Genomic DNA, 11,947 nt, shown 5'->3' with positions numbered 1-11,947 from the left:
CTGATAACCAAAAGGTCATGAGGCTACACTTTGGGTCTGAGTTTCAGGTGGGATTAGGGTTTGTAAACTGATACGCCATCCTTGCCTTTCTTGGCAGTGTTCCCCGGGGATCACTCTGAGGCCATCATACACACACACACACATTTTGAACTGCATGTGGTGAGGTTCAGTCTTCAAGATGTCTGGGAAAGGTTTAAGTATAAGTTGATAAGAGGGTGTGAAAATACCAGGGTAACCACGGACTGGCCTCGTCACCTGAGAGGAATGAGGGGAGTGCTTGTGGTGTTGTTTTCCCGCGGTGTGACGCCTCCCCATGTTTCTCTTCTGCTGTCTTCACAGGTACTACTATAAAACTGGAATTTTGGAACGGGTTGATCGAAGATTAGTGTACAAATTTGGAAAAAACGCACATGGATGGCAGGAAGACAAGCTATGATCTGCTCCATCATCCAGCTCATTTAATGGATTTCTGTCTTTTCAAGCAATAGATTGCAATAGACATTGGAAAGTCCTTTAAAAAAAAAAAAAACACCTGCCAACGTGCTGATAAAATTTCTCCACATCTCAGCTTACGTTTGGATTCAGAGTTGTTGTTGTCTATTTGGGGGTAATGGCCGCAACCCTTAAGCAATTCTTTTTTTTTTAAACCCAAGGCAAGGAGGGAATGACCTTTTGTGGTACCCTAATCAAACATCACTTCCCTAGTGAAGAGTTGCAGAACCACAAGGCCCAGGGCCATCAGTGCTGCTCAGAGAAAAAGGATCCAATTCTGCCACTTAGAGTCTTATCCGGTGCTCCCACTCCAAAGGCTCCAAAGTTTTCACATAGGTAACTGTAGCAGCTCACAAAGCAAAAAAAAATAGTGATTAGTTTGTAGTTAACATAGTAGGAGGGGGTGAGATGTGATAAGATAAACAGATTTTAAATCGTTAAAGTCAAATTCCATAGTAAAGTTTCTTAATTAGTGAAAGAGCTAAGCCATCAAGCTGAACATAATTGAATTTAGCATAGTAACTTTCTTAACCAGAATATCTTTTTAGCAAAACCCCCATGGCCGTCTATCCGGGCTAACACACTTAAAATTAGGCACATTCTTAATTCTTGCTGAATTTATTGCCCCTCTTCTCCAGGGTAGGGAGCATCAGATGTGCAAAGAGTTAATCAACAGACACTTGCATCAGTTTCCAAACCACTGCTGTTTCTACGGTTCAAGCTGTCAACACAATAAAGTCATAATTCACTGATTCTGTCTGTGGGCAAGACATTAAACCTTTATAGAGCCAGGAATTTCCTGATGGCTCTGTAATAGCCAATTAAACTATGAGTCTCTTGTTTTGTTTTCCTACCTGATGGGTATACAGGCTCTAAAACGCATGTTTCCTTGACAAAAGTAGTGGCAGTGGATTTACACCAGTGAATGCTCTGCACTGATGTCTTCTCATCAGTCACTGTAGGTGAACCATTAGTGACTCCAGCTACGTGGACTGCCCTCAGGACCCCTTCCCCAGAGCAGGAAGCTTCATGTGACGAGGCACTGAACCACAAGATGGACTGAAGGCCTCCACCTTAGAGTTTCACATCAAAAGTAACTTGTTTTTTAAAAATGTGAATGACTGTAAAATAATCTATTTTTTTGATTCATGTGTTTCCCAGGTGGATACAGTTTATAAACAATGTGAATAAAATATTTAACATGTTGCACTGTCTCTGGATTGTTCAGTTAAGCAAGGCCAACTCAGCAAAGGTTGCTCAGAGGCTAATTTGTGTCCAATTCTTTGTGACCCCATGAACTGCAGCATGCCAGGCTTCCCTGTCCTTAACCATCTCCTGGAATTTGCTGAAACTCACGTTCACTGAGTTGGCGATGCCAGCCAACCATTTCATACTCTGTCACCCACTTCTCCTCTTGCCCTCAATCTTTCCCAGCATCAGGGTCTTTTCCAATGAGTAGCCAAAGTTGCATCAGGTAGCCAAAGTATTGGAGTTTCAGATTCAGCATTAGTCCATCCAATTAATATTCAGGGTTGATTTCCTTTACAATTGACTGGTTTGATCTCCTTGCTGTCTAAGTGATTCTCAAGAGTCTTCTGCAGCACCACAGTTCGAAAGCATCAATTCTTGGGTGCTCAGCCTTCTTCACGGTTCAATAGTTCAACTCTCACATCCATACCTGTCTACTGGAAAAACCATAACTTGACTGTATGGACCTTTGATGACCCTTCTATTAATATTTCCTACTATTTAGGAAATGGAGATTCCTAGAGAGCCCCAAAGATGTAAGAGATATAAGGGAGTGATCTATCCCACCACCTTTCCTTCTGAAGACCGAGTCCTCACAAGATGGAATGCATGGACCAGTGGGGCCTAGGGGTATGTTTTTGTTTGGTTTGCAAACAAACACACATTTTGTTGCTTGTATTTGAGGTGGTGTTTTGTTTCTTACTGTGAATTAGTTGCCTTATTTGAAAATCAGGAAATGTATAGGCAAATCCAGATGACCAATTTCTTTTTAAAAGTCAGATCTGGCATCACTAGTTTCTCAGTGCTGTGGCAGTGATTTCCTGGCCCTGGGTGGAAGAGCATTTGGCCACCACTTCATGCTGCCTCATACCTTGAACTTTGTTTGTACCCTGTTTAGTGTGAGGTGGTTGTTTTTTTAATTTTTTAATACAATTTTTAAAGGTTACACTCCATTTACAGTTATTACAAAATGCTGACTGTATTCCCCCTGTTGCACAATACATCCTTGTACCCTATTTTACACCCAATAGTTGGTTCTTCCCATTCCTCCACCTCTGTTTTGCCCCCTCCCCCACTAGCAACCACTAGTCTGTTCTCTCGGACCTGTAAGTCTGCTTATTATATTCACTAGTTGGTTGTATTATTTAGATTCCACAAGTAAGTGATATCATACAGTACTTGTCATTCTCTGACTTATTTTACTAAGCATAATGATCTCCAGGGCCATCCATGTTGCTGCTAATGGCAAAATTTCATTCTTTTTATGGCTGAGTAATACTCCATTGTACATATGCACCACATCTTTATCCACTCTTCTGTCAATGGACACTTAGGTTGCTTCCATATCTTGGCAATTGTAAACAATGCTGCTTTGAACACTGAGGCGCATGCATCTTTTTGAGCCAGTGTTTTTGTTTTTTTCAGATATATATGTAGGAGTGGAATTGCTGGGTCACATAGTAATTTTCTTTTATTTATTTATTTATTTTTTTGAGAAGCCTCCATACTGTTTTCCATGATGGCTGTACCAATTCACTTTTTTTTTTTTCCATATAACCAGATGGTTTTATATTTTGAAATTGGGACCCCTGTCCAAGCCAGGTGAAGAGGAAAGTACCATGTTGATGCACTGGACCAAACCTCTCATTCCAGTAGAAAGAAGAGACTGTCCAGGAAATTGGCAGTTATCTAACAGGAGGGGAGCTAGGAGCTTTCAGGCTATGGGCTTGGCAGTGAAAAAGCAGAGCCAAATACCTCCGGGGAATGACAAGGACCTAGGTGGGGGCCCGGCAGGAAGCAGTGGACTATACACTCACCACCTAAGAGATTCTGTCCCCCCACCACAGGTGGGCCTCAGGTCATTCAAAGAACAAAAAAATGAATCCTTCTGCTACTCAAAAAGTTCTCCTTCTGTAAAACCATTAAACTAGCTCTATCTCTGTATGAGTTTCCAAGGCTGCCTAAAAGTTAACAAATTCGGTGACTCAAAACTACAGAAATTCATTCTCTAACAATTCTGGGGGATGAGCCCAAAATGAAGGCATCGGCAGGGCCACGCACTCTCCATAAGCTCTAAGGAAGACCCCTTCCTTGCCCCTTCCAGCTTCTACAGTCTCCAGGGGTTCCTTCACTTGTGGCTGTAAAAACGCAATCTCTGCCTCCATCTACATAGGAGTTGCCCATTCTCCTCTCTTTTGGTCTCTTAAAAGCTGACCTTGGAGTTTAGGACCCAGTCTGGGATGATCTCACCTGGCCATGCCATGCATGCGTGCTCAATCATGTCTGACTCTTTGTGACCCCAGAGACAGTAGCCCACCAGGCTCCTCTGTCCATGGGATTCTCCAGGCAAGAATATTGGAGTGCATTGCCATTTCCTTCTCCAAGGGATCTTTCCGACCCAAGAATCGAACCTACATAGGAGAAGTCTCTTATGTCTCCTGCATTGGTAGGCAGATTCTTTACGCTGTGCCACCTGGGAAGCCAGATCTCATCTGGAGATATTTGCAAAAACCTTTTCTCCAAATAAAGTCACCTTCACAGGTTCCAGAGGTTAGGATATGGATAGATTATTTTAGGGACCATCATTCAATCCACTGTACTCCTTAAAATGTGAGTTTTACTTAAACATAGATTTTCATAATGTAATTCATCCCAGAGCAGAAAATATAAGGGATATTTAAAACACCACATTTAAACAAACAATAACAAAGCAAAACAACAAAAATCAAAATGACAATGCAAAAATCACTTACCAAACAGCCAAATGTTAAAAAAAAAAAAAAGACCACAGTGGAGCTTTCTATATGCGCGTGATTAAAATTCTCAAAAACTCAAAAGTACACAGAACTTTTTGAGTTCACATCTATTAACCTTTCACATCTTTAAAAGCTCTGATGAGGATTTTAAAGCCTTCAGTGTGCCCTATAAGATTGTTTAAAATAGAATCTGGCCCTTTGCCTTTATCATGAGCTAAGAGGCAAAGAAATGGCCAAGAAGCTTGCCCATTGTTTTTCTTTCAGGAAAGCAAGTGCTAAGAAATTTTGAAAACTCATTTCTATAGCAGGGCTTACAATTAGAGTCCTGTCCTTTTACCTGGGGAAGGGAAGAAATTAATGTACTTTAAACTAAAATTCTGACATTGAATTTGAAAGCAACAAGACGATTCTTCAACGTTTCCCTAAGTCCAGACCAACCCTCCTTTTCGAACAGTAAATAACAGATTTTAAATTACCAGCAGATTTTTAGAGAGTGGTGCGTCAGAAGCTAAGTGAAAATGTCTTTTAAGGTGAGAATGTGAGAAACAAAAAGACATGTCCATACAAAAACACATACACAAATGTTCATAGCAGCATTATTCATAGTAGCCAAAACAGTGTAAACCACCCAAATGTCTGTCAATGGATGAATGGATCACTAAAACACAGTTTATCCATACAATGGGATATTATTTAGCAACAGAAGACAATGAAGTACAGATACATGATAAAACATCTAAGAATCTTGATAACATTATACTAAGTGAAAGAAGCCAGCCACTGCAGATCACATGTTGTTATGATTCCATTTAGATAAAATGTGCAATGTAGGCAAATCTATAGACAGATCCGTGATGGCCAAGGGTTAGCGGGCAGGATTAAGTTGGTGGGGGGGATGGTGCATGACTGCTAATGAGTACAGAGATTTTTAGGGGGTGACAGAGATGTTCTAAAATTTATTGTGATGTTGACTGCGTAACTCTGTGCATATGCTAAAAACCATTGAATCATACACTTTAAAGGGATGGTATGTGAAGTCTATCACCAAAAAACAGCTGGGTTTCTTTTTTTAAAGAAAGTGTCAATGATCAACTGTGTCAAACACAGCCGAGAGGCTATGGAAGGTAAGGATGAGAATGGACTTTGAGCTTTGGGCCTGTGTGTGTATGTGTGTTGTGTGGCAAAACACACATAAAATTTACCATTTTTTAACTGCTTTTAAGTATACAGTTCAGGGGCAAATATATTCACGCTGTTATGTTACCATCACCACCATCCACCTCCATAACTTTTTCATCTTCCAAATGAAACTCTGTACCTATTAAATAAGAATTCCCCACTCCCCTCTCCCCCAGTCCCTGGAAACCACCATTCTATTTTCTGTCTTTGTGAATTTGACTATTCACTATTATACCTCGTATAAGTAGAATCATACCACACTTGTCCATCTGTATCAGACTTATTTCACTTAGCATGTCTTCAAGATTCAGCCACGTTGCAGCTGAATTTCCTTCCTTCTTAAGGCTGAATAATATTCCACTATCTGGATATACATCTTGTTTATCCATTCACCACCTATTAATGAACCCTGAAGTTGTTTCACCTTTTGACCCTGATGAATAATACTTCACATCATACACATATCTCTTCAAGTCCCTGCTTCCACCCCTTTGGGGGATATACCCAGAAGTGGGACTCCTGGATGGGACCATTATCGGATTTTAGTGGTACGGAAGTCACTGGTGAACTTGACAAGGGCAGTCTGCTTGTAGGTTCAAGAAAGGACAGAGAGAGTGAAGATAGCAAGTAAAGGCAGTTCTTAAAAGACATTTTTTCAATAAAAGGGAGCAGAATAAAGGGAACAATAACAATAAATGTCATTAACACTGCTGTATGCTATATATGAAAGCTGTTGAGAGTAAATCCTAAGAGCTCTCCTCATGAGAAAAAAAAGTTTTTTTTTATTTCTTTAGTGTTGGATCTATATGAGATGACGAATGTTAACTAAAATTATTAGGTTGGTGCAAACATAACTGCAGTTTCGGACTGTGATTTTTAAATCATTATAATTAGGCTCAAACATACCTTTATTAATCAAAATAAGAACCACTACAATCAACACATTTTTGCCAATGAAAAATGTTTGCTTCTTCCTGTAATGTAAAAATCCATGCTACAGGATTCAACAAACTCTTGGAAGGCATTTTCTGCATTCTGCTGGCTATGGAAGCATTTTCCCTGCAAAAAGTTGTCCCTGCAAAATGCAGATTTCAGTGCATCTCACCGATTTGCTGAGCATACTTCTCAGATGTAATGATTTTGCTGGGATTCAGAAAGCTGTAGTGGATCTGACCAGCAGTAGACCACTGAACAGTGACCAGGACCTTTTTTTGGTACAAATTTGGCTTTGGGAAGTGCTTTAGAGCTGTTTCTTGATCCAACCACTGAGCTGGTTGTTTGTCACTGGCTGTCATATAAAATCCACTTTTAGTCACATGTCACAGTCCAATCCAGAAATGGTTGTTGTTGTGAAGAATAAGACAACACTTCAAAATGATGATTTTTTTTAAATTTTAAGTCAGCTCATGAGGCACCCTCTTATTAATTAGGCCTTTTTACCTTTCTAATTTGCTTCAATGCTGAACGACCACAGCGTGGCTGACATTGAGTTCTTTAGCAACTTCTCGGGTAGTTGTAAGAGGATCAGCTTCGATGATCCTTCCAATCGGTAGTTGTCAACTTCTGATGGCTGGCTGCTACGCTCATCTTCAAGGCTCTCATCTCCTTTGCAAAACTTTGCAAAACCACTGCTGCACTGTACATTTGTTAGCAGTTCCTGGGTCAAGTGCGTTACTCATGTTGCGAGCTGTCTCTGCTGCTTTGCAACCCGTTTTGAACTCAAATAAGAAAATAGCTCAAATTTGCTTTTTGCCTAACATTATTTCCATAGTCTAATGTAAATATAAAATAAACAGCAAGTAATAAGTCATTATCAAAAAATAAAGTGAGAAATGCACATTAAAATTATGTATAACATAATCACATTAGGAATGTATCCCAACATCAAACGGCAAATTTCAACAATGCAAAAAACCACAATTACATTTGCACTAATGTAATATTATTTTGACCTCACCACACAACATATGGAATCCTAGTTTCCCAATCAAGGATCAAACCTGGGCCCATGACTAGAGCATCAAGTCCTAACCACTGGACTGCCAGGGAATTCCCATTAATTAAACTTATTGTGATAACGATTTCATTATTTATGTGAGTTGAATCATTATACTGTACACCTTAAATTTATACAGTGCTCTATGCCAATTACATATCAATAAAACTGGAAAGAAAGAAAGGGAAAAATAAAATTCAAAGAAGTTAAAACTCATAATCAGATAGAAGCAAGCTAATGAACAGGAGATCTAAGTAACTTTTTTTTTAACACAATCAAGACATGTTTATACTCCTACCAGGGCATAATATTGTGAACACTTACACTGAGATTGCAGGACTGCTGTAATTTTTTTTTCTAACACATCATGCCATCTGCACACGTAATAAAATAATCCAGTAGCTAACATGCTAAACAGGACCTGTAGTGAAGGGCACAGACAGCTCCCCAAAGGGAGCCTCAGTTATGCACAGTGATGAAAACTGGAAGCAATTTTCCAGCTAATGGTCTGCCAATGACCACTTGGAACAAGTTGGCACTGTATATCATGCACCTCATTTAAAAATCCAGAGCAAACTAAGATTTTCCAAAGCCGGTAATCTTGACTGAATGGGTGGTTTTCCAGTTAATCTGGTTAATCTGTCAATGCAGTTAGTCTTTCTGTGAGGAACAGGCCATGTTTGTATCGACTGGCAGGACAGCAGCTTGGAAGGCTAACTGCATTTATGGAGAACCCTCAGCTGAGGCTTGCGTGAGTAACTGTAGGTTTCTGACTTCTTCACGCACCTTCAGCTGGAGCACCTGTTGCAAGATGAGCTGCCGGAGGTTCTCCTGGGCGATCCCCACTCGCTCAAGCTGTTTGTCTGTAAGTCTAGGCAGGGCTCGCCCAGTTATGTCACGCTGTTTGAATGACTCACTGTAGATCTGATACTGATTCGGACAATGTTTCTTCAGCCACTTGCAGACATCCTGCTGGGTCCACAGAGCCACTGGTTTTGGCAGCTTCACCGTAGCCGACTTAGTTGTCTCGGCTTCCGTCTGCAGTCGCTTGGGGGTTCCTTTTTGGTCAAGCACCTTCTGGAAAGTTTTATTTTTAATGGATTGAGACTCAACACCTTTGCCTTCAATTTGTAGTTTAATACCTTCACCATGGGCAGGGTGATCAATTCCCCGTGGATTCAAACCACAGCGGAGAGCTTCCACAGCCATTCTCTCAGAGCTTCCCTAACGCATGCATAATTTTCTTGGCGGAGATACTCCTCCTGCCCCGCGATCCCACCCCCTCCTCGTGTTTTCGCCTAAATATTCTGAGCTCATCTGCTCCAGGACCCCTAAGTAACTTTCAAAACTGGGAAATTTGCTGTTTTTCCCAATAGAATAAAGTTCTGGTCCCCTGTACCTCAGAAGCTGTATATAAAGGCTATTGGTTTAAATAAATAATACACTGTCCTTGTGAAACCAGTATTTTCAATTTTAAGGGTAAGTATCTGGTAACAGGGGGCATCCCTGGTGGCTCAGCAGTAAAGAATCTGCCTGCCAATGCAGGAGACACAGGTTCAATCCCTGGGTCAGAAAGATCCCCTAAGAAGGAAATGGCAACCCATTCCAGTATTCTTGCCTGGGAAATCCCATTGACAGAGGAGTCTGGCTACCGTCCATGGGGTCACAAAAGAGTTGGACATGACTAAGCAACTAAACAACAATCTAATAACATGATATTCAGATTAAGAATCTTGAGACACTTCAAGTTATATATGGAGACTAAAGAAATCAAACACCAGTCTTCTATTTTTATTTACAGATTATTTTATTGGAAAAAGAAAAGCAATTACAAATAGGCCTACTGCAAAATCAGTGCTGTATCAGGATAAATGTAATTCAAGTTTTAAAAAATCTGATTAATTCAAAGCAGGAATAAACATCAAGCCATGATGGTGCTGAAGTTATTTTCAAAAGACACCAATGTGTCCTTCCTCATGGGAACCTAGAAAAATTAAACTTTCTCAGTAAGTTATCTTTATCTTTTCTTCTTATATAATTACAGTCATATTTTTATAAAATAGGCCATGAGATGATATGTAAACATTAATGTCACCAAGACTTTTTCTTGTCAAATAAAATCATATTTCTGCTAGAAACTTTCATTCTAGTCATTTTAAGTGAATAATCAGCTGTCAAAAGCAAATACATGTTTCTTTTAAATGACTGTTAAGCCCTAACCTTCATTCACCCACAGGAAAGTAGTATTAAAAGCCATTGCTACATCATTTGCTATAGAAATCTGGATTATCATTTTACAGACACAAACTTGCATTTGCATGTCTGGCGCAGGAGAATCTTCATCCAGCGATCAGTGGGCACAGGTGTGAACAGCATGCTTTGCTTCATAAGCGGACGGCAATGTGGTGCAGGATCAGGGCCCCCGACCCTCAGAGATTAGCTTTCTCCCTTGCAGACAAGTGAGACCCATGCTGCACATAGGTGTGAACTGCGTTCTGTTTCAAAAGGGCAAGACCAGCAGGTTAATTAACTCACTCGGGCAGAGACTCAGTACTTATTTCTGCTTTCATCTGTGCTCAAGTGAAAGTAACAAGGCAGAATTTGTCCACCTTAGATTGTCTTATAAGCATATGTGCTAAGTCGCTTCAATTGTGTCCAACTCTTTGCGACCCTATGGACTATAGCTCCTGTGGAGTAGGAGATGACAACCCACTCCAATATCCTTGCCTGGAGAATCCCATGGACAGAGGAACCTGGTGGGGTCGCAAAGAGTTGGACGTCACACACACACACACACACATACACACCAGAATCTTTTATGGACACACACACACACCAGAATCTTATATGGACACATACACACACAGACACACACATATACACCAGAATCTTTTATGGACACACACACAGACACACATATAGACACACACACACACACACACACACACCAGAATCTTATATGGACACATACACACACAGACACACACATATACACCAGAATCTTTTATGGACACACACACAGACACACATACAGACACACACACACACACACCAGAATCTTACATGGACACACACACACACCCCAGAATCTTATATGGACACACACACACACACACACCAGAATCTTATATGGACACACACACACACACACACCAGAATCTAACATGGACACACACACACACCAGAATCTAACATGGACACACACACAGACACACATACAGACACACACACACACACACACACACCAGAAACTTACATGGACACACACACACACACACCAGAATCTTACATGGACACACACACACACCAGAATCTTACATGGAAACACACACACATACACACACACACACACACACACACCAGAATCTTACATGGACACACACACACACACCAGAATCTTATATGGACACACACACACATACAGACACACACACACACACACACCAGAATCTTACATGGACGGACACACACACACACACACCAGAATCTTACATCACACACACACACCCCCCAGAACCTTATATGGCCCAGGGCTTAAATGAAGAGGTTGCGCTTTCCAGGTGAGCTCTTTATGTCTCAGCTGAGACTGTGAACAGCTGCTTCAGAAACTGAATGGCTGCCCTGAGGAGAATCACTGTCAGAGAAAACCCCACTGTGCCTCTCCATGACACACACCCTCTGTGTATCACACACACACACAGCCGGGCTGCTCTGGGCTCACCTTAGGTTTCTCCTCATTGTATTTGTCCAAAAGAGCCTGGATGCGCGAGCCATATTCAGGATGGACATCACTGAAGTTCTTAACCTGAAACCAAATGAAGACCATGTGAACATCACCCTAGCCCCCTACCACACCAGCCCCTAGTGTCTGCTTCACGGGACTTACTCCAGAGGGGACGAGGGACGCGTCCACAGGAGGCAGAGCCACACAGCATTTCACAACACGGAGCAGGACTTAGGTCCAGGGTGTGTACTGGCTGAGCAACCCTGAATAAGTCATTCGCCTGAGCTTCAACACCCACGCCTCATGGAATAGGTGAGACAGTCAAGTCTACCTCATGGAGTTCAGTATCCACTCCCATAAAAACAAATGAGTCGATTAAATCTACCTCGTATGGTGAGAAAAATGCATTAGGAGGTGAGCTATATTTACAGCAGGTAAAGAGCGGACCTCGGAGGAATGCAACAAGTTATAGTGATTTGTATTAGCAAACGGGCCCCAACACTGCCTGAATTTACAGTTAGCTGTATACACCAGGTATAGGGTAGATAGCTG

General features: G+C 41.2%; 3 protein-coding genes across 7 annotated transcripts in view; 1 reads left to right on the top strand and 2 right to left on the bottom strand.

Annotated features, from left to right (window-relative positions):
- The window catches only part of ELF5 (E74 like ETS transcription factor 5), a 47,724-nt gene extending 46,026 nt beyond the window's left edge, over positions 1-1,698 (top strand). For all 5 annotated transcript variants that reach the window (XM_043909091.1, XM_043909080.1, XM_043909121.1 and 2 more), the window contains one exon: positions 340-1,698. In XM_043909091.1, the coding sequence (XP_043765026.1) occupies positions 340-436 (97 nt within the window). In that variant the 3' untranslated portion in view covers positions 437-1,698. The remainder of the gene's footprint in view (positions 1-339) is intronic.
- Positions 1,699-6,565: 4,867 nt separating this feature from the next.
- LOC122698303 (sterile alpha motif domain-containing protein 12-like) lies at positions 6,566-9,307 on the bottom strand. Its single transcript, XM_043909133.1, has one exon. It carries the CDS (start codon positions 8,878-8,880, stop codon positions 8,395-8,397), a length of 486 nt encoding a protein of 161 aa, XP_043765068.1. The 5' UTR covers positions 8,881-9,307; the 3' UTR covers positions 6,566-8,394.
- A 152-nt stretch (positions 9,308-9,459) lies between these two features.
- The window catches only part of CAT (catalase), a 35,968-nt gene continuing 33,480 nt past the window's right edge, over positions 9,460-11,947 (bottom strand). Inside the window, exons 12-13 of the mRNA XM_043909065.1 lie at positions 11,393-11,476; positions 9,460-10,166 (exon numbers count right to left, since the gene is read on the bottom strand). Coding sequence (XP_043765000.1) covers positions 10,101-10,166; positions 11,393-11,476 — 150 coding nt within the window. The 3' untranslated portion in view covers positions 9,460-10,100. The remainder of the gene's footprint in view (positions 10,167-11,392; positions 11,477-11,947) is intronic.

This window comes from Cervus elaphus, chromosome 1 (assembly GCF_910594005.1).
Source record: "Cervus elaphus chromosome 1, mCerEla1.1, whole genome shotgun sequence".
In the NCBI taxonomy this organism is placed as follows: Eukaryota; Metazoa; Chordata; class Mammalia; order Artiodactyla; family Cervidae; genus Cervus; species Cervus elaphus.
The sequence above is the reverse complement of the archived record's forward strand: the minus strand, read 5'-3'. Positions and strand labels throughout refer to the sequence as shown.